Source organism: Schistocerca americana, chromosome 7 (genome assembly GCF_021461395.2).
Source record: "Schistocerca americana isolate TAMUIC-IGC-003095 chromosome 7, iqSchAmer2.1, whole genome shotgun sequence".
Lineage (NCBI taxonomy): Eukaryota > Metazoa > Arthropoda > Insecta > Orthoptera > Acrididae > Schistocerca > Schistocerca americana.
The window spans coordinates 98,264,931-98,288,644 of record NC_060125.1 but is presented as its reverse complement, the minus strand read 5'-3'; the positions used below and the strand labels follow the sequence as shown (position 1 = coordinate 98,288,644).

At 42.1% G+C, this 23,714-nt stretch overlaps 1 protein-coding gene across 3 annotated transcripts in view; it reads left to right on the top strand.

Annotated features, from left to right (window-relative positions):
* LOC124621951 (multidrug resistance protein homolog 49-like) overlaps positions 1-23,714 on the top strand; it is an 891,132-nt gene that overhangs the window by 579,200 nt on the left and 288,218 nt on the right. For all 3 annotated transcript variants that reach the window (XM_047147468.1, XM_047147470.1, XM_047147469.1), the window contains exon 5: positions 12,813-12,957. In XM_047147468.1, the coding sequence (XP_047003424.1) occupies positions 12,813-12,957 (145 nt within the window). The remainder of the gene's footprint in view (positions 1-12,812; positions 12,958-23,714) is intronic.

The window sequence follows — 23,714 nt, the reverse complement described above, 5'->3', positions numbered from 1 at the left end:
ATTTGGGTTCCTTAATTAGATTCATAATAGGAGCAAATGTGATAAGTTATGTCAAAATCTGAGACTATCACTTTTCACATTCTGTTGAACCATTGGTTACTGTCTGAGCTCAGCTTCCACTGCAACAAAATATGAAGGATTAAAGACATAAGAATTCCTGTAAGTACACATCATTCACCTTATTTTTAAACAGTGGAAGTCCAGGTTGGAATATCATAATATTATGAAAAGGATATACTGCTACTCACTGACAAGATGACACGTAGAGTTGCAGACAGGTACAATGAAAGGACTGTAACATATGAACTTCTGGTCAAAACCTTCTTTAGAAAAGAAAGAAAAAACACACACATTCACTCAAGAAAGCACACCTCGCACACGTGACCCCTGTATTCAGCCAGAATGCAACTGAAAGGCTTCAAAAGGGAGTAAATGCATCAAATGTGTTTAACTAGCAGCACATTTCTTAAATTTCGTGCATGTTTTTCTGTTTAAGAGGTTCAGACTCAAGTTTTTAACTGTAAGTGTAAATTCAGGCAGCCCATAGCACTGTTTTTATTTCTTCTGAACAATCAACTGCACTTTCATTAAGGCATCAGTGTTTGTTGATGACACATAAGAAGGATAGCAAGTTGAGTATCTAGATTCCTGTCCGCTTCTGTAGTTTACTTCTTCAGTTCCCCCCCTAGTTTACTTCTTCAGTTCCCCCCTGCGGGTCCGGGGATTAGAATAGGCCCGCGGTATTCCTGCCTGTCGTAAGAGGCGACTAAAAGGAGTCCCTCCCCCTCAAGGGGGTAGTTAGCGCCTGCGTCTGGAGACGGACAGTTCCACGACCTCTATTTGCGGTCATTTTGCTTTTTCACTTCTCGTTTCTTCCTTCCTTTGGTTGGTTCCTTTCTTTGCTCTTCTCCACCTCACTGTCTTCCTTACTCTTTCCCCTGCAAAATATCCTTGCCTTCTCATTGCCTTCTTCTCCTTGCCTTCTCATTGCCTTCTTCTCCTTGCCTTCTCTGGTCTCCGCCTTGGCGTTTGAGACAGTCTGTCCTCTCTCCCTCTCTCTCTCTCCCTCTCTCTCTCTCTCTCTCTCTCTCTCTCTCTCTCCTTTTTCCTCTTCGTCCTTCCTCCCTGTGTGCGCCTGAAGGCCGACCCACGCGTTCGCACGCGTAGCCGGTGACGGGGTAACGCGTAATTCCCCGCCCTGGGGAGACATGTAAGGCACGTGCGTACCCGCTGGTAAAGGCCAGGCCCGGGGAGGGGTGATTGCCTGAGCTGATACCTTCTGACCATGCCGATTGGTCCCTCCGTCTGTTTCTCGGGAGGTGTGACCTGAGGTGTAAACATTCACCTAAGGCGGGAGTGCCCTCTGAGAGGGTCCCCACAAGGAAGGAGCGCGCCATCGGAGACGCTGGCAATCATGGGGGATTCCTCCGCAATGGATTTCACTCCATCTCTCTCGACTTCTGCCCAAAAACGGAAACATGACCAGCCACCAGTGACAAAAGTACTACCGCCTGCCCCACAGTTCCTCGTCGTTTCTCGATCTGAGGACGGAAAGGATTTTTCCTCTGTCAACCCTTTCGTTATCCAGAAAGGCGTAGATGCCATAGCCGGATCTGTCAAATCTTGTACCAGGTTGCGTAACGGTACCTTATTACTAGAAACTGAGAGCGCCTTTCAGGCACAAAAACTGCTTCGGGCCACCCACCTGTACACGTTCCCTGTGCGGGTGGAGGCTCACCGAACTTTGAATTCGTCTCGTGGTGTAGTCTATACTAGCTCCCTCGACGGATTGACTGACGAGGAGATTCAATCTTTCCTCGCTGAGCAGAGCATGACGGCTGTCCATAGGGTCATGAAAAAGGTCAACAATGACCTTGTACCGACCCGGACACTTTTCTTGACCTTCGATAGTGTTAAGCTGCCATGGCGCATCAAGGCGGGCTACGAGGTTATTTCTGTTCGCCCCTATGTCCCGACACCTATGTGCTGCTACCAGTGTCAGCGTTTCAGTCACACTCGACAGTCTTGTTCCAATGCGGCTAAATGTGTCACTTGTGGCAGGGATGCCCATGAGGGTGACTGTCCACCTCCGTCTCCTCGTTGTGTTAACTGTCAGGGTGACCATGCCGCATCCTCCCGCGACTGTCCTGTCTATAAGGAAGAATGCTGTATCCAAGAAATTCGGGTCAAAGAGAAAGTGTCCACCTCGGCTGCTTGCAAGCTATTGGCTAGTAGGAAGCCCACGCTGCTCCCAGTGGGGAAATACAGTACTGTCCTCGCCTCTCCTCGGACTACCAGGGAGGTGGCAACCCATACATGCGATCTGACCTTCAGCACCACGGTCGTCCGTTCGGCCAGTGCTAAGATCGCGCGGTCGACGTCTCCTCTTCCTCCCATCACCCCACAGACACCAGCCCCTTCATCAGCTTCTGCTAAGACGAAGACCCAGAAGTCAGATGCACGGGCCTTCAAGAAGGAACCGTCCCATGCAGACTTTCTACGTACCTCGACCTCCCAGCCTTCGACCAGTACTTCCACCAAACGTCCTTCCAAGAAGGCTCATAGGAAGCACAGTTCTCCTTCTCCGCCATGGCACATTTCTTCTCCTGCACCACCCAGCGGTTGCCGCCGCAGGCCGTCATCCATTTCGCCTGGCCACACCGCTGGTAGCCGAACATCTGGCCGTTCACCGGCGGAGGAAGCTCCCCCTCCCGGCCATCTTCCCAAGATGGCCGATGAACCTATAGACCCAATGGACGATGACTGTCCGCCTACTGATAGCGGCGGCAGTGCTCGCTCAAAGCCCGGCCCTCAGCGGCCTTCGAGGTGACCCCTTCTTTCATCTTCCTTTTCTTCTTACGATGGCACTTATTCACTGGAATATTCGCAGCATTCACTCCAACCGAGAGGACTTGAAGTTGCTGCTCTGCTTGCACCGTCCGCTCGTCGTAGCCCTCCAGGAAACGAAGCTACGCCCATGCGATCAAATTGCCTTGGCACACTACACCTCTGTGCGTTTTGACCTACCCCCTGTGGTAGGTATCCCGGCTCATGGAGGGGTTATGTTGCTGGTCCAGGATGATATTTACTATGATCCCATCACGTTGCACACCGGCCTGCAGGCAGTTGCCATCCGCATTACTCTCCCCACTTTTACATTTTCCATTTGTACCGTTTACACTCCATCGTCATCTGCCGTTACCAGGGCAGACATGATGCAACTTATTGCTCAGCTACCTGCACCATTTTTGTTAACTGGAGACTTCAATGCCTACCATCCCCTTTGGGGCTCTCCAGCATCCTGCCCGAGGGGCTCCCTGTTAGCAGACCTTTTCAACCAGCTCAATCTTGTCTGCCACAATACTGGCGCCCCTACTTTTCTTTCGGACACATGTCACACCTATTCCCATTTAGACCTCTCTATATGTACTCCCCAACTTGCACGCCGGTTTGAGTGGTATGCACTTTCTGATACATATTCGAGCGACCACTTCCCGTGTGTTATCCATCTCCTGCAGCATACCCCCTCTCCGTGCTCCTCTAGTTGGACCATCTCCAAGGCAGACTGGAGGCTCTTCTCTTCCAGGGCGACCTTTCAGGATCAAACCTTCACAAGCTGCGATCGTCAGGTCGCACACCTCACGGAAGTCATTCTCGCTGCTGCTGAATATTCCATCCCTCACCCTACTTCTTCTCCACGTCGCGTACCGGTCCCCTGGTGGACTGCAGCATGTAGAGACGCTTTACGTGCTCGTCGACGTGCTTTACACACCTTTAAACGCCACCCTACAGTGGCGAATTGTATCAATTATAAACGATTACGTGCTCAGTGTCGTCGTATTATTAAAGAAAGCAAGAAAGCCAGTTGGGCTGCTTTCACAAGCACCTTCAACAGTTTTACTCCTTCTTCTGTTGTCTGGGGTAGCCTGCGCTGGCTATCTGGCACTAAGGTCCACTCACCAGTTTCTGGCTTGACGGTCGCGAATGACGTCCTTGTGGCCCCTGAGGACGTCTCCAATGCCTTCGGCCGCTTTTTCGCCGAGGTTTCGAGCTCCGCTCATTACCACCCTGCCTTCCTCCCCCGCAAACAGGCAGAGGAGGCTAGGCCACCTAACTTCCGCTCCTCGAATCGTGAAAGTTATAATGCCCCATTCACCATGCGGGAACTCGAAAACGCACTTGGCCGATCACGGTCCTCCGCTCTAGGGCCTGACTCTATTCATATTCAGATGCTGAAGAACCCTTCTCCTGCGGGTAAAGGTTTTCTTCTTCATACTTACAATCGCATCTGGATTGAGGGACATGTTCCCGCATGCTGGCGCGAGCCTATTGTTGTCCCGATTCCTAAGCCGGGGAAGGACAAGCACTTGCCTTCCAGTTATCGACCCATCTCGCTTACCAGCTGTGTCTGTAAAGTGATGGAGCGAATGGTTAACTCTCGATTGGTTTGGCTGCTCGAGTCTCGACGCCTACTTACCAATGTACAATGTGGATTTCGTAGGCGCCGCTCTGCTGTTGACCATCTGGTTACCTTGTCGACCTTCATTATGAATAACTTCTTGCGGAAGCGCCCGACCGCGGCTGTGTTTTTTGATTTGGAGAAGGCTTAAGACACCTGCATACATGGGGCCTTTGCGGTCGCCTCCCTCTTGTTATTCGTTCCTTTTTAATGGATCGACAGTTCAGGGTACGTGTGGGTTCTGTCCTGTCAGACACCTTTCACCAGGAGAATGGGGTGCCACAGGGCTCAGTTTTGAGCGTCGCTCTCTTCGCCATTGCGATCAATCCAATAATGGATTGCCTCCCAGCTGATGTATCAGGCTCCCTTTTCGTGGACGATTTTACCATCTATTGCAGCGCGCAGTGTACACGTGTCCTGGAGTGCTGTCTTCAGCGTTCTCTTGACCATCTTTACTCCTGGAGTGTCGCCAATGGCTTCCGTTTTTGTGCCGAGAAGACGGTCTGTATTAACTTCTGGCGCTACAAAGAGTTTCTCCCACCGTCCTTACGACTCGGTCCTGTTGCTCTCCCAATCGTGGAGACAACAAAATTTTTAGGTCTTACATTTGACAGGAAACTTAGCTGGTCTCCACATGTGTCATATTTGGCTGCCCGTTGTACCCGTTCTTTAAATGTCCTCCGTGTTCTCAGTGGTATGTCGTGGGGAGCGGATCGAACCGTCCTGCTTCGTCTATATCGGTCGATCGTCCGCTCCAAGCTGGATTATGGTAGCTTCGTATACTCCTCTGCACGGCCATCCATCTTACGCTGCCTCAACTCCATACAACATCGGGGCTTACGACTTGCGATCGGAGCGTTTTATACTAGTCCCGTAGAGCGTCTTCATGCTGATGCTGGCAAATTGCCACTCACCTACTGGCGCGATATACTGCTTTGTCGGTATGCCTGTCGGCTACTGTCAATGCCCGACCACCCGTCTTATCGTTCCTTTTTTGATGACTCTCTCGACCGTCAATACGGGTTGTATGTCTCTGCCCTGCTACCCCCTGGAGTTCGCTTTCGTCGCCTCCTTCAACACCTTAATTTTTCACTCCCTGCAACCTTTCGAGTGGGCGAGAGCCACACGCCACCTTGGCTCCAGGCTCAGGTCCGCGTTCACCTTGACCTCAGCTCGCTCCCAAAAGAGGTTACCCCCGGTTCGGTCTACCACTCCTGTTTTGTTGAACTCCGTTCGAAGTTCATCAATATGACCTTCATTTATACAGATGGCTCAAAGACCAATGACGGGGTCGGGTGTTCTTTTATTGTTGGGGCACAAAGTTTCAAATACCGGCTCCATGGCCATTGTTTGGTCTTCACAGCTGAGCTCTTTGCCCTCTACCAGGCTGTTCTTTACATCTGCCGCCACCGACATTCTGCTTATGTCATCTGCTCCGATTCCCTGAGCGCCATCCAGAGCCTCAGTGATCCGTATCCGGTTCACCCTTTCGTGCACCGGATCCAACGCTCTCTTCAGCAGCTGGTGGACGTCAGTTCTCCGGTTAGCTTTATGTGGGTCCCTGGCCATGTCGGTATCCCTGGGAACGAAGCTGCAGATGCCGCGGCCAAGGCTGCGGTCCTCCAGCCTCAGACAGCTTCTTGTTGTGTCCCTTCATCAGATTGTAGCAGGGTCATTTGTCGGCGTATTTTATCGCTGTGGCATGCCGATTGGGCTGCACTTACAGACAACAAGCTTCGGGCCTTGAAACCTCTTCCTGCGGCTTGGACGTCCTCCTCCCGCCCTTCTCGGCAGGAGGAGGTCATTTTGGCCCGGTTACGCATTGGACACTGCCGGTTCAGCCATCGCCATCTGCTGACGGCTGCGCCGGCGCCGTTCTGCCCATGTGGGCATTTGCTGACTGTCCGCCACATTTTAACGTCCTGTCCGGATTTTAACACACTGCGTTTTGATCTTGGCCTGCCATGTACTCTAGATGCCATTTTAGCGGATGACCCACGAGCAAGTGCTCGCGTTCTTCGTTTTATCAATTTGACAAACCTCTCTAAGGACATTTGATGATGCTGTTTTTTAATCCTATGCCTGTCAGTCTGTCTTTTATCGTGTTTTCCCTTTTAGTTGTTGTTTTAAACTTGTGCCTCGCGGTGCATTCTTAACGTAGTCAGGGCGCTAATGACCATTGAAGTTGTGCGCCCTAAAACCACAAAAAAAAAAACAAACAAACAAAAAAAAAAAAACTTCTTCAGTTAGTCTTGCTAGCGTGGGTAGGATGTTTACTTGCTGTGTGGAGATGCAGGAGGAGCTGGCCACAGTATGCAGACAGCTGAATGTGCTTTTGGTTATGGTCAGTAACCTTCAGGCTGCTGCCTAGATGTGTGGGCGCACCAGGGAATCTTGCATGTTGCATGGGACACCTCAGGTATCACTTGTTTCGTCCAAGGGCTCTGCTGCTGAGGCATATCCTAGTGCAATCAACACGGCGGATCCACCATCATAGCAGGGTGAGGTGGTGATTGGTAATTGTCTTACATCACTTGAGGCAGAGGACCAATGTGGAGGCTGACCATTTGGCCTGACATATTTGCCCTGTGAGTAAACAGGTGGCTGTTCCTTCAGCAGGGTCTGAGCAGACATGTGTGGGCAGACATTTGCTAGTTATCAGGAGTTCCAATGCTAGGTGCGTCATGGAGCCTCTAAAGAAGATAGTGTTTAGGGCTGGAAAGAAAGTAGGTGTGCACTCAGTATGTGTACTGAAGTGCTCATCCAAGATGTGGAGGCAGCCTTGCCTGCTGCTGCCGAGAGTGCAGGGTGCAAATTGTGGCTCACGCTGGCACCATCGAGACCTGTCACGTGGTTTGTGAGGCTCTCCTCAATTCATATAGGTGACTGGTGGAAGCGTGAAGGCTGCTGGCCTCGTGCATGGGGTGCAAGCAGAGCTCGTAGTTTGCAGTATTGCTCCCAGATTAGAACTGGGCCCTTTGGTTTGGAGTCAGGTGGGAGATCTCAATCAAAGGCTTTGTCAGCTATGTGACATTGTTGGCTGCAGAATTCTAGGCATCTGTTATCAGTTGGGAGTTTGTAGGACTCTTATTGTTCTGTCAGAGGTGCACTTAACAAAGCAAGCAGCTACTTGGGTAGCAGAGTACTTGCAGAATGTACATGGGTTTTTTTTAGGCTAGGCGGTAGTTTGATGTACAAACATGAATACTTACCAGTTGAAATGTTTGAATACTTACCAGTTGAAATGCAGAAAGTGAAGTCAGACCGCATTCATAGCAGAGACTTTTCGACTGTCAAAGTTTTATCAATAAATTGTTGAAGTATTTGTAACAAAGTTCCTGAATTTACTGCTATCCAGGGAAGCTCACTTTCAAATTATTCTTGGGTTCAAGAGCTGGCTGAAACCTTAAGTATAATGGTCTGAGATATTCAGTGAGTGATGGAGCATATATGGGACAGTCAGATTAGACTCCATTGGAGGGGAAATGTTGACAAAAATACTTTGTCTGTTGAGGTCGAAGTTGATTGTGACAGTGAAGTTACTTTAACAGTGACCAGATGGTTACGTATAACAGGTCTAACAGAAACCAAGTTATTTGTTGAATGTTTTTACCGGCCCTCTGATTCCACTGTGACAGTTCTAGAATCATTCAAGGAAATTCTACACTCAGTGAAGTGTAAATACCCAGGTCATGAAATACTAGTTGGAGGTGACTTCAGTCTGTGGAGTGTAGACTGGGATGTCTGTGGATTCATAGTGGGGTGGGGGGGGGGGGGGGGGGGGGGGTGGGGTTTCAGACAGTCAGTTTTGTGAAGTACTTTTGAACATGTCTTCTGAAAACTGTCTTGAGCAGCCTACATGCAATGGAAATGTATTAGACCTTGTAGCTACAAACAGGCCAGGTCTTATCAACAGTATCAGTAAAGAGACAGGGATTAGTAATAATGATGTCATTATAGAAAATATGGCTATGAAAGTTAATATATCTGTCAAGAAGGATAGGAAAGTGTGGTTTGCGTTTCACTTTGACAGCAAACTGACATCATTTAGTTCCAGTAAGTCGGACATAGAGAAATTATGGGATAAGTTTAAACAGAGTGTAAATTGTGATCAGGAGAACATATGTGTCTAGTGAATGGATTAGGGGTGAAAAGGAGCCACTGAGATTTAATAACAAAATTTGGAAAATGTTGCCAAAGCAGTGGCTGTTGCACTCTCACTTCAAAAGAGAATGAGCAAATGACGACTGGCAAAGTTTAGCAGAAAATATGGGCAAGAACCTGAGAAAATTCTAGTCCTGTGTAAAATCGCTAAGCAAGTCTTAAGGCGTACATCCAGTCATTTGTTGAACACATGTCTGTAGGAGCTGATTGTAACAAAACGAAAGCCAAAGTTTTAAATTTTGCATTTAAGAAATCATTCATGTATGAGACTCATACAAACATACCATTGTTTGACCATCAAACGGTCTCCTGTATGGACAGCATAGTAATAAAGCATTCTTGGCGTAGAAAACCAACTGAAAGAGATGGGGAAAGAAAAGTTGCCAGGTCCAGATGGAATCACAATTTGGTTTTACAACTCTGTGCATTGGCCCCTTACTTATCATGCCATTTATCACAAATCTCTCGCCCAGAGCAAAGTCTCAAGTGACTGGGAAAAAGCCAGTTGATACCTGTATATAACAAGGGTGAAAGAACGGAGCCGCAAAATGGCAGACTCGTATCCCTAACATGAGACTGAGACTCTTATGTCCATGAATCAGCACGGTTTAGAGAAAGCATTTCTTGTGCAAAACTCAGGCTGCCCTTTTCTCACATGATATACTGTGAGCTATGTATGAAAAGTAACAGACAGGTTCAGTATTCCTTGATCTCCAAAAAGCATTTGCACAGTACCCCACAGCAGATGAATGTAAAAGCATATGGAATAGGTTCCCAGATATGTAAGTGTCTCGAAGACTTCTTCAGTAATGGAACCCAGTATGTTGTCCTTGAAGGCGAGTATTCAGCAAAGGCAAGAGTATTATCAAGAATGCCCCAGGGAAGCATGATAGGACCACTGTTATTTTCTATATACATAAACGATCTGGTGGACAGGACAGGTAGCAATCTGCGGGTCTTTACTGATAATGCTGTGGTGTATGGAAAGGTGTCAAAGTTGACTGACTGTAGGAGTATACAAGGTGACATAGACAAAATTTCTAGTTGGTGTAATGGATGACAACTAGCTCTAATTGTAGAAAAATGTGAGTTAATGCAGATGAATGGAAAAAACAAACCTGGCATGTTCGTATACAGCATAATAGTATCCTGCTTGACACAGTCATGTTGTTTAAATACTGCACATTGCAAAGTGGTGGAAAATGGAACAATCTTGTGAGTATTGTGTAAGGGAAGGCAAATAGTCGGCTTTGATTAATCGGGAGAATTTTGGGAAAGTGTGGTTCATCTGTAAAGGAGACCACATATAGGATGCTAGTGCAAACTATTCTTGAGTACTGCTCAAGTGTTTGGGATTCATACCTAGTTGGATTAAAAGAAGACATTGAAGTAATTCAGAGGCAGCTGCTAGGTTTGTTACTGATTGCTATGAACAGCAAGCAGGTGTTATGGAGATGCTTCAGGAACTCAAATTAGAATCCATGGAGGGAAGGCAACGTTTGTATTGAGGAACACTATTAAAACAATTTAGAGAATCTGCATTTGAAGCTGACTGCAGAACAATTCTACTGCTGCCAACATAACAGTTCGAAGATACAATATGAGATATACAGAGGGAGGCATATAGACAGTTGTTTTTCCCTTATTCTATTTTCAAATGGAACAAGAAAGGAAATGACTAGTAGTGGTATAGCGTGCCCTCTGCCGTGGTACAGTGGTTTGTGGAATATGTATGTAGGTGTTGGAACTCAGGTGTCATCTTTATGATAAGCAACAATCTATCCTTTTCATAACCGTATTATTTTTTTGAACTATACATATTCCAAACTCCCCTCTCATATCCAAATCATTTGACACCCATGACTCTCTGGAGGAAACATCCTTGAATTTCAGAATGAGATTTTCACTCTGAAGTGAAGTGTGTCCTGATATGAAACTTCATGGCAGATTAAAACTGTGTGCCGGATTGAGACTCGAACTTGGGACCTTTGCCTTTCGCGGGCAAGTGTTCTACCAACTGAGCTACCCAAGCACAACTCACGCCCCATCCTCACAACTTTAGTTCTGCAAGGTTCGCAGGAGAACTTCTGTGAAGTTTGGAAAGTAGGAGACAAGGTACTGGCAGAAGTAAAGCTGTGAGGATGGGGCGTGAGTCATGCTTAGGTAGCTCAGTTGGTAGAGCACGTACCCGTGAAAGGCAAAGGTTCTGAGTTAGTCTCGGTCTGGCACACAGTTTTAATCTGCCAGGAAGTTTCATATCAGCGCACACTCTGCTGCAGAGTGAAAATCTCATTCTGGAAACATCCCTCAGGCTGTGGCTAAGCCATATCTCCGCAATATCCTTTCTTCCAGGAGTGCTAGTTCTGCAAGTTTCGCAGGAGATCTTCTGTGAAGTTTGGAAAGTAGGAGATGAGTACTGGCAGTAGTAAAGCTGTGAGGACGGGGTGTGAGTCGTGCTTGGGTAGCTCAGTTGGTAGAGCACTTATCCGCGAAAGGCAAAGGTCCCGAGTTCAAGTCTCAGTCCAGCATACAGATTTAATCTGCCAGGAAGTTTCATCCTTGAATTTCTCTTACCAACCATACTACTATACATGACTGCTTGAGTGTTACCATTATGATTTAAATAAATGCAGACAACATCCAGTGTGACTAACTGTCTTCCTTGTTCAGACAGTTCGTCTTTATATGTAAAGACTATAGTGAAATAAATATGTGACATTGGGCTGTAAAATTGCATATATTATGTGGAGTTGTTCTTGTGTGTCACTAAACTCATAAAGCTCTTAACGTAATGCTCACTTGTTAATATGAATAAGTGACTTTCAGCTCAAACTTTTTTATCTGAAATCAGCGCAGTTTGTGCCTGTTTGGCCACAGAACCTTTAGCAGTGGTAACTTTGATTGCCAAATGGTTTTCATGACTCTCTTGCTCTGTACGACTGTAATGTTGTGTCTCTCTTACTATTGGAATGCTCTGAATGTAATTTCATTATTATAGCATCAATACTGTTCATGGCTATGATTTCATCATTCTTGTAAAATTAAACAAGGGACATCAGTTAGACAGATACGGCATCTTTACCTTTTGATAATTAGACCTCTTCCTGTCAAAGAAACCAGTTTATAAGGCACCTTAAAAGTAATATGAAATGTTCTCGAAAAGTACGTGCACTAGGGTTTTACAATGCTTTCAGTTCATGATTGATAAAGTTAGAAAGGGAAATACTAAATAATATAAATTTGTGTTTGGAGAACTTATTTTTCAGTTTTTAACATTGCAATAAACAGTATTAAACTGTGCCTTGCACACCTTTCTTACCCTTATCTTTTACTCTAATTTTACTGGTATTACGTGATACATATATTTATTATTTACAGTGAGTGTATTTTTTCAAGATATCTATCATTTGAATTTGTGAAGAAACTTCTAGAAATACAGTATTGGAACTGTTAGTGGGAACTGAAGAAAATAAAATCTAAAGTGTTTATTTAACACCACAAATTGTTGTCAAGAGACAGTCACTAAATTGATGAAATTTTTAGAAGGTTACATAACTAGTTTTGATGCTCTGAGTCATCATTTTCAAATGTAATCACAAACCATGTGTTAGCCCCAAATGGGAGTGCATTGTCTTTGTAAATTTAATTAGCAGAACACAGTACAATTGTGTGCTGTGTTATAGTTTTGGGCTTACCGCATGTCATAAATTACAACATGTAAACCTTTGTTTGCAAAATGATCATTGCGTCAGAGTAGGACATAATGCAAGAGTATACAATCTCTCTCATCCTGCTGCAACTGTCATCTACATTTCATTAAGGTGTGAAATAACTGATCAACCAAAAACTGTTATGATGTCTTGTGCCCCGTTTCTACTGCCTTTGTGTCAGTTTACTGGTCTTAGTGTGGTTTTTTGAAAGAAGTGTGTTTGCAATTATTAATGGAGTTTTCTAGGTGTGTTAACCTTTAAAAATTTAATTCTTTTAGTGACTGGCTTGACAAACATTTGTGGTGTCAAATAAACACTTTAAATTTTATTCATCTTACGCTCCTTGATGACAGTTATGTCAAAATACAAAAAGAAAGTAATAAATTTAAGCATCTTAAGGGATATGTAGAGAATTTACACATTTTTCTATAATATTCAAGATAATATATTAGAATATATGCTTGAAAAATGTATTTCAGAGTGAATGCAAGTTGGGAAGAGAGAAAAGAAGCTCTATTAGAAGATTCAGCAGCATTTGCAATTGGCTGTTGTGTAGTTACACTGATTCAGTTCATAGTTGGTTCTATGACAGTATTTGTCCTCAACCATTCAGCTCAGAGACAGGTATGTGTATATTTAAGAATTTTTTAATATTGTATCTTGAGCAAGTATTAATCTTTTGACTGTTGTGGACTAGTTGACTGTCATATGCTGCCACTCTCCAGGTGCTGAGGATGTGTTTAAGTGTGGCCTCTGGATTTTCCATAAAAACCTTTACACACCCTGTTCCATGCACTGTCTCATTGCTACCAACAGTTACTTTCATAGCTTGGTGAATAAAAAAGTTTTGAGTATTTATCATACAACATGCCTCTTTGCCTGCTATCATTTGTAGAAAATATCTTTTTTGGTATCTTGAGCCATTTATGAAATCAAGGTTGCCACAAGTTCTGGAAATCAGGGAATATCAGGGAATTTCAAATATGTTAGGCAAATATCAGGGAAATTTGAAAAGTCTCACCAATCTGTGCGTAATTCAGTGGATTTTCTTTGTTTGTTCATGGACTCAGGACTGCGGTGCTCCTCAACAGGTCACGGACGATGAAATGAATTGTGACTGCCTCACTGCAAGTACACTGTACAGTGCGGAGTTTTATAGACATTTTATTTATTCTGGTACATTTTGGCACTTCAAAAGAAGTTTATATTTTAGAAAGTGCAGATGATAAGAAGAAGAAAATTGTCACTGGCAGTTTGTACACTATGTATTCATGTATATCTTGAAAGAAAAACCACACAATACCTGTAAAATAATAGACATAGTGGGTAATAAAAAACAATGACGAACATAGTAGAACCAACATTTTATTGACAGTTACCTACTGTGTTGGTTTACATGATTCTTCCCTGCCTTATTCACTTCTGTCAAGAGGCCTTCTTTTTTCTGAGGTTATTTCTGAACTCAGTGAAGGTATTTTAAATCTGTCTTGAGACTTCAACAAAATGCATATTTATGTCACCAAATGTGTTTCATTGTACTGAAATAAAATAACATCAGTGGTCTTAATGAGCCATATATACCGTTTGGCTTGCTTTCTCCATCTGAAAACAGTTCATTGCAAAATATGTTGATGTTAGTGCTTAAGATTTTTGCTCAAATGTTTAGAAATACAGAAGTCCTTAAATTTTTTGTCAACTTATGTCTTTACTTACCCGTGAGATCTCAAAATTTGTCAGGGAAAATTGTCTGGAAATGGAAACCCTGGAGATATGACGACTTTTTATGACCACAATCTTTGTGATGATTTGATTTGATTTGATTTGATTTATTTCGTGTTCCATAGGTCAACTGTGTTGAATACACAAGGACGTGGAACGAGTCAGTTTTTTACAAATACAGTCTGATAATCTTATAGCATATACAGAAATTTGAGTACATAATTATATAAAAACTTATACAGTAAATTCTTTGGGCAGCAATATAGAAAAAGAAAATACATATTTTCTTAGAATTATTAAAACACTACAGAAAACAGATACGGAGCACACACAGATACAGATCTCAGGTTAAATAAAATTCGTAGTGGCATTATGTCAACTTGTATTATATAATATTAAAATATTACAGTTTATTTAGTTAAAAATTCATCTAGACTGTAAAAAGCTTTTTCTAGCAGAAATATTTTTAGTGCTTTCTTAAACTCGCTATTGTTATGAATCTTTGTCTTTATTTCGGGAGGAAGAGCATTGAAGAGTTTTGCTCCAGTGTAATGGACACCCTTTTGTGCCAAGCTCAAATTTCTGAGTTCACTGTGTATGTCATTCTTCCTCCGTGTGTTATGCTCATGATAATTACTATTTGGTTGAAATATATCTATATTTTTACAAACAAAACACATGAGAGAAAAAATATATTGGCATGTAGTTGTGTATATTTTAAGATTACGAAAACTATTTCTACAAGAGTCTCTTGGGCGCAATCTACATATAATTCTTAAAGCTCGCTTCTGTGCAATGAACACTTTCCTTGCTAATGGCTGGTTGCCCCAAAAAATAATTCCGTACTCAATGAGACAATGAAAATAGCCATAATAGGCCACTTTTGCAGTGTTAGGTTCAACACATGTAGTGACAACCCGTAGAGCATAGGTAGCAGAGCTAAGCCTCTTACAGAGATCAATAATATGTGAAGACCAGTTCATTTTCTTGTCAATGTGCACTCCAAGAAATTTTGTTGTTTCCATTCTGACTATTGGTTGATTACCACATGTCACACTTATCTCTCTCTCTTTTTCTGTTTTTGTACAGAATTGAATAAAGCTGGTCTTACTGGAATTTAATGAGAGACCATTCACCTTGAACCAATTAACCATATCTGAGAGTATGTGATTACTGAGTTCCTCAAGATTGTTGACTGTTCTACTGCTCATAAAAATTGTGGTATCATCAGCAAATAATGTAAATTTACACGGCAGGCTTGTACATGATGGTAGATCATTTATAAAAATCAGGAATAATAGTGGCCCAAGAATTGAGCCCTGGGGCACTCCACATGTTATGGAACTCCATTCAGAATCTGAGGAAGTGTCACATACTCCACCCGAGCTATTCAACACAACTTTTTGTTTTCTGTCTTGGAGGTACGACTGTAGCCAATTGCCTGCAACACCACTTATTCCTACTAATTTTGCTTTTTGCAAGAGAATCTGGTGATCAACACAGTCAAACGCTTTGGATAAATCGCAGAAGACACCAAGTGCTAGCATTTTTCCATTAAGGGTTTCTAGAACTTCATTTGCAAGTGCGTAGACTGCGTCTTCTGTTGAACGGCCCTTTTGAAAGCCAAACTGGCTTTTGCTGAGAACTCCATTCTTCATGAGATGATCAGTAATTCTTACATGTATTAGCTTTTCTAGAATTTTGGAGAAAGCTGTCAGCAAAGAGATAAGTCGATAGTTAGTTAGTTCAGCTTTATCCTCCTTTTTGTACAGGGGCTTCACAATGGCATACTTAAGTCTACTGGGAACAACACCTTTCTGAAGGGAAGCATTGAAAATATGACAGAGAATGTCCCTTATCCACACACAAGAATATTTCAATAAATTACTAGATATATTATCAACCCCTGCAGAATTCGTACTTTTTAGAGACATGATGATTTTTTGAATTTCTTCTACAGTGACAGGATTAAGGTGCATTTCTGAAATTGTGTTAGAATATACAGCTTGACAAAGAGTTACAGCTTCATCAACATCGGGCTTGCAACCAATCTGTTGAGATACTGATAGGAAGTGTTTATTAAAAATCTCAGCCACCCTTTTGGGGTTATCTATTAGGATACCTTCATATCTGATATTATTTATATCTTCTTTACTTGTTGCATCTCTTCCTGTTTCTTTTTTTACAATGCTCCAAATTGCTTTTATTTTATTATTAGAATTATCTATTTTCTTCTCATAATAAAGGGCTTTTGATTTCTGTATTAGTTTCTTCAAAATTTTACAGTATATTCTATAGTGTTCCCATTTTTCTACATCTTTACAGAATCTTATTGCAGCATAAGTTTCCCTTTTGGTTTTACATGACTGTTTTATACCTTTTGTAATCCAAGGCTTGCTTACAGAATTGGAAGCACTGTTTCTGACCCATTTCTTGGGAAATATTTCTTCAAAAAGAGCACAGAATTCATTTATAAAACAGTTAAATTTAGTATCAACATCATCATGGCTATATACTAAAGACCAATCCATTTGCTGCAACCTGTGGTTGAAAGTTCCTTTCGCCTTTTCATTAATTACTCTTATGACTTTCCATCGAGGAAATTCTTTTTTGAACAGATTAACGTCATAAATAGTGAGAATTTGTCCATCATGATCTGAAAGCCCACTTATAACCTGCCTGACAATATAGTTCCGATGTCTATTTACATCTAAAAAAACGTTGTCTATCATAGTTTGGCACTCGGATGTAATTCTTGTTGGGAAATTTATTACTGAAGTCAGATTGAGTAAGTTCATCACAATCTCAAAGTCTATTTTATTCTTATTTTCTGTTAAAAAGTTTATATTAAAATCACCTAATACTACAATATCCTTCGCTTTTGAAAGTAACCATGACAGAAGGAGTTCCATTGAATGCAGAAAAGTTTTTATGTCACCTGAAGGAGCCCTGTAGACAGCCAACACTATTATTGGATAGAATGAACAGGATGGAACTGGGCACGTCACGTGTGACCATCCACTGGATAAAAGAACCAATATCTCAAGAACAAAATGTGCTCTTAGTTTTAAATAAAATGTTTATTTCTTACCTACATTTCATACACAGCAACGTATTTGCTAAAATCAGCCATATGCGAAATCTACACAATGTGTTTTTACCGCTGCAATCTCTTTAAAATGTCACCCAGTGGTTTCTTTTGTTTGATGCAGCACAATAACTGTGATGAATATTGAAAACAAATTCAGTGCTTTAGTGAGCAAAGATATTGGACTATAAGATGTGCAAAAATTAGATTTTTTCACCAAACAGTTTTCTTGATATCTGATAATAAGCATTTCATAGTGGCCAGAACACCATCCCTCAGCACAGGTTGTAGCATTATGTGAGCAGTAACAGTGACAACAAAGCAGAACCCAGCACAGAATGGAGAGAGTATGTCTGCAAAAGTCAAAGGGTTAAGAGAGCTGCCACAAAAAATCTAAGATGTATCAAAAAAGACTAAAAACAGTGAAAGTAAAGTTGTATTTAAATGTTGTTAGTAGGATAGTTTTGCAAGTCACACACCATGTATGTCAAGAGCATGTAACAACTTAAGGTCTAGTTTATATACTTATCCATTTATGAGTAGTACATCTCAGCTGATACAGGGTGTATCATAATTAATGGCGTAAATGTATACTGTTGAAAGTATATGATACTAGAAGCAAAAAAGACTCAGTAAACATAGGGTCGAAAATGCATACCGTAAGAGCTACAAGCAGTTTCTCATCTTTGAAACTGTGAAACAAATCTCTTCTACTGCAAGCTCTTTGCTTTCCATATTTTGGAAAGTGGCAGTATGGACCAAAACAAGAAAAAAAAGTCCAGTAAACATGTGCTCTAAAATGCATACCTTAAAAGTTATGAACACTTGTTCATTAGAAGAGTTAAGTTTCAAAGTAGCGAAGATGAAAAAGTGCTCATAGCTCTTACTGATTTAAATCAGTAGAGAAAGTTGAAAATTTGTGCTGGACTGGGATTTGAAGCCAGGTCTCCTGCTTACTAGGTAGACGCACTGACCACTGGATTCAAGGTCACTGCAACTGCAAGGGCTAGCCTAACACCTCCTGTCAGATCCAAATTCTCAACTTCTAACACTGGAGAGATATATATGAAGATAATGGGCAAGGGGCATTAAATTTGTAGTTGTGGATAATTTGAGAATTTGGATCTGATGGGAGGCACGGTAGTTTAGTCCATGCAGATGTGATGACCACTGTGTCCAGATGGTGCAGTTTGTCAGTGCATCTGCTTAGTAAACAGGAGACGCGGGTTCGGATTCCAGTCCGACACAAATTTTCAACTTTCTCCATTGATTTAAATCAATGTCTGTCATTACTTTGTCTTGATTCTGGAGAATGTTGAACACTCGATTTAGAGGTGTTCAGCTCTTCAGTTATAGCCTTGCCTGAGACATTATTGTCAGTTTTCAGAAAATCAGAAATTTTCTTGTTTTTCTTGGATGAATTTGAGGTGGGACATCCTGACCTCTCATTGTCCTCGAGTGACACCTGTCCTTCTGTATAACATTTAAACCACTTAGACACCTGTGCATAACTGAGCAATTATTGCTGTAAGCAATTTCATGGGCTCAGATGTCTTCATAGTTATTTTACCAAGTAAAACATGAAATCAATTACAGCTTGTTGCTCCATTGCGATTTGTGTGACGACATTGACACATGCTGCCCACAAGTCCACCACTTAACACTCACCACTTGACAGCTGATTGGTTGAATGCACATCTGTCACTTGCAGTTGTTAGTTCAATCTGCCACTGATGTCACTGGGAATAAAATCTGTCTCTGAACTTTCAGTACAGATAGTGTATGGTCCACAATGCATAAGTAATGAATATAATTTAAAAGTATATAAATCACAAAATGAATCTTTCACTCTGTAGCAGTCTTGAACCTTTCTGGCAATTTAAAACTGTGCTGGATCAGGACTTCAATCTGGAAGCTTGCCTGTCTTGGCCAACACTGCACTCACAACTTCAGATCTGCCTATTCTTCTTTCCATATACATTCCTGCATATCTTCCTAGTTGTGAGTTGAGTCTGGTTAGCTCAGTAAGTGAGAACATTGGCTGCAAAAGGCAAGGGTCTGATTTTGAGTTCTGGGCCACCACTTAATTTAACCTGGCAGGACGTTAGATGAATCACCATAATGCATTTATGTTTATTCTAGTGAATTTAAGTCGGTAGTCTTGAACATATTTGAGATTTCCTAAGCAAATGTGCCTTTAATGTGAATTTTGTTATATGCAGAATTATGTATATAATGACATCCAAACTGAAGATTCTGTTACTTTGTAAATTATCTCTGAAAAGGGGAAGAGGTATCCAGGCTCATCTTCAAACTGAACTAAATGTATGAGTGTTTTTATCATGTGAGACCGTTGTCATGATCTGAGAGGAATGTGTAGGCACTGACACTTCTCTTTATCAAAGTGTAACAGATTTAATTCATAGAAGGCTTAAAAGCACCCGAAATAACTGAAGGCACTAAATGTTTTGTAGTTACAAGGTGCTACCCAAAAGTTTCCCAAATCTAACACTAAATATAATCACATCATACAAGATTTTTATTCATCACCGTCACCTTAGAAGTAGTTCCATTGGAGGCTCAGACACCAATCTCAGTGCTTCTGCTGCGAATGGAACGCATCCTGAAAGTTGTTTTCAGTCAGTGAATTGTGGAACACTTACGATTGCTCTTGAATCTCCTCTTACATGTCAAATCTTTGTCCCTTCAATTTCATTTTCAGTTTGAGAAAGAGAAAGAAATCACTTGGAACCAAGTTAGGTGAATACGATGGATGAGGAAGAACTACTGTGTTGTTTATTGCCAAACAACTGCTGTGCGATGAAGAGTATATAAGTTGCCTCATATTGTTGTGATGAAGGACCTTGTCATTCCTGAGCCACTTCTCTGGATGTTTCCATCTCACATCCTCCTTAGCCACTGTAGGACATCACCAGACTTCATGGTCTGCCCAAGATCTTTCACAAACACATTCTGAACAGCACTGATGTTTTCGTGACTATTATCAGTAGATGGTCATCCTGAATGTTTACCATCATCAACATATATCCACCTATTTTTAAAACATTTACACCAGCATACTTTTGTGGCTCCTCCAAAGCATCATTACTGAATACTTCAACTAACATTTTGTGTGTTTCTGTGGCTATTTTGCCAAGTTTAAAACAGGACTTCTCACAGGAACAGTGTTCTCTCACATTGGTCATTGCAAAATTGCAGTCACAAGTGAACATCACCATGGAAAACTGCCTGCCAACAATAAACATATCTGATTAGATCAAAGCTGCTAGGCATAATGAAAGTCGAAATATGTGTTACACTGTTCCCAGTGCTGATTCATTGTAGTACCATTTATAAATGTGGATCATAAAAGTTTCGAGAACTTTTGTGTAGGATCTCATATTACCAGTACAAATTATGTGTGTTTATGGCTCATGCCAGAACCACCTTCGTTTCATGATTAACATTGTACTGTTTGCCCCTTGTACAGATATCTGAGTGAGCACAATGTTTAATGCAATGGACACACATTTTGGAGGATGAGAGTTCCAATCTTGATTCATCCATCCAGATGTAAGTTTTCTATAGCATCCCTTAATCACATACGTCAAATGTCAAATGCCAAATGATCCATTTGGAATGAACATGGACAATTTCCTTCCCAATCCTTGCCTAATCTAAACAGGAATATCGACTATGTAGGAAAAGACAATTGCTACTTAGCATAAAGAAAACACATCAAGTTGCAGAGAGGCACAATTTAAAAGACACTTACATATAGCTTTCAGCTACAACCTTCACCTGTAGGAATAGGAAGTGCTGGGTGGGTGGATTGGGCAGGTTTTGCATCTGAGTCTTCTGCAGGAATATGAACCTTGTGGCAAGGGGTTGGGCTTAGGAGTGGCATAAGGATGGACTAGGATGTTGTGGAGGTTGGGTGGGTGACAGAATACCACTTTAGGTAGCATGCAAAGTATCTTGGGTAGGATGTCTCTCATTTCAGGGCATGATAATAGGTAACCGCCAAGGCTTTGCTTACCTATCTGTCTTTTCCTACATTGTTGATATTCCTACATGGAGTTTCCATTGTTTGAATTCCCTAATCTACACTTGCCCTGCTCTGTCTCAAAACACCTTATTATACACAGGACATGAAATGCTAATCTTGCTTACATTTTCCTAGTTATTATGTTCCTTCCATTATGCTCTCATTGCTTGCCTTCTCATAGATCTCTTCTCTCTCTGTTGCTTAAAGAAAGATGTGATATGTTTTTGGAAAATTTATTTTATTAACAAGGTTTCTGATCAGTAATAAGCATTTATTGCTGCTCTCAGCTTTCTCCACTGTAACAAAACTTCACAGAATAAGCCTACTATATACTATTGCTCTTAGCTGAGCTGTCTGATTTGCAGTCTCATTAAACAATGTGCCATTTCATTCAACCAACTTTTTTATCATTGACAACAAATCATTTCAAATTCAAATTCTTGCAAGCGGTCTATACAGTCATTCATTACAGGTTTCACGAAAGACTCTGCCAACTGACTCCTACTGCCTGCAGTGCTAAACACAGGGAAAAAACCACTCATTGTTGTGACCAGAAATGAAATTTTATTCATTCTTGCAGATTGCTGATGTTATTGCTCACTAGGATTGTGTACACATATCGATATTTGTATGAACTGTGAGCACAGTAACCTTGCATAGTGCAGATATACTTCAACTGCAAATGGAAGAACTTAATACAGCCAATTTGAAAAGTGACCTGAAGATCAGTTATAGTAAGACTAAAATAATGTATAACCAGCATACCAAATGGAAAGTAATGCAAATTAACAATGAAGCATAGAACTACGTGATGGGTTTAGTATACAGGGCAAGTGAAGATGAGTATTGGCTGGACAGTAAAATAAATAAACAGAAGAATAAAAGAGGAATAGAGAGCTAATGGTAAACTAAATAGGAGTTTAGAGACCAAGATGCCACTGCACTTGAAAGTAAAAGCTTACAGTTATTGTGTTTTAATTTTTTTCAGTGAGACATGGAGTTTGAACCCTAAAACCAGTCAGAAACATGTATGTTTATAATTACTAAGAGAGACAGGAAAACAAACAAATGGATCTGAAAACAACAAGGAGTGGAAGATCTAAATGTGACAACAATGAAAATGAGGTGTGTGGGTCACACAACCTCAAATGGATGGTAGTTGGACTAAGAATATTCTTTGCTGTTGTTTAGTTGTTAGCGTGGCTGACTGCTGTGCAGAGGACCCAGGTTCTATTCCTGATAAGGACCGGAACAGGGTGCACTCAGTCCTGTGATGCCAGTTAATAAGGTACTTGACTGAGTAATTGTGGCTTCAGGTTGCAAAAACTGGCAACGGTCGGGAGAGCAGTGTGCTGACCCCACACCCCTCTATACCACATTCAGTGACAACACTTGCAGAGGATGTGTTGTCCTCTGACCTGGATCTCCCATTCAGTCTCCTCTTCTAACATCAGTAGACCTGTTAGGCAGCCATCCATGCCGTGACAGCACCAGTGGGCCCACCAGGGCCTGAGGACAGAGTTTACATTTACCAGTTTTTTGTTGCTCTGAGTGTTCAATGTTACTGTAATTAATGTGGTTAAGCTTTTCAAGGCCAGGGTGGTACTGGGTGATCAAGAAGTGCTGATGGGCATCCAATCAAACTACAGAATATCCTTGTCCATTCTTACTCCAGTCCTGCTCCCAATTTTGCACCCCATGAGTAATTTCCTTTTTGACAACCCATGTGCAAGGCCTAGCCCATACACCCGCCCATCCACCATTTCCCAACACAGTCGAATCACAGGCATTTGCTACCATATAGGAGGCAGGGCCACATGTGAAAGCACCCCTGTTAAGTAATAGCTATATTGCAGTTACCGTGCAGCATTGTATGAGGTTATGACGGATGTCCATCTGTCCACTTACATGAATTGCCACTGCCAAACTATGGTCAAATGCAGGTTTGACCATCCAGTTGCAGAATATGTTGTACACCAGAATATAAATGAATTTAACAGCTGCTTCACTAGGTGAGCCATATGATATACTTTTCCAGTGTAAGTTTCTCTGAACTATGCAGGTGGGAATTGTCTCTGCTGCATATCTTACATTCTCGCAACCCCCCTGGCCTTAACATCCTTTAACCAGTTTCCCAATGCCTTATCTTATCTTCCCCCTTTCCCTTTCCACTTCTGTCATTGTCTACACCACTCCTTCCTCATCCACATTGTGTACGGTTTCCTCCCACGACTCTCCCTTTTCTCTCCCTCCCCCCTGTTATAACTTCAAGTTGAACAAATATATTTCAAGGAAGACGCAGTACATGAAAGTCACAGATCAAGCAAACAGCGTAAGATGTGTGTACACTTTAACAGTCAAATCATAACTGAGTCAAGTCTAGCGGTCGCTGGCTGGCTGGCCGCTTAGGTGGCCCTGTTCTGCATGGCTGGCAGACAGTAGCGCATGTAGAGGACGCGTGTAACTGTGCGGCGGCACTTTGAAAGATTGGCGAGTCACAACACTTTTCCCCCCCTTTGAATTTTT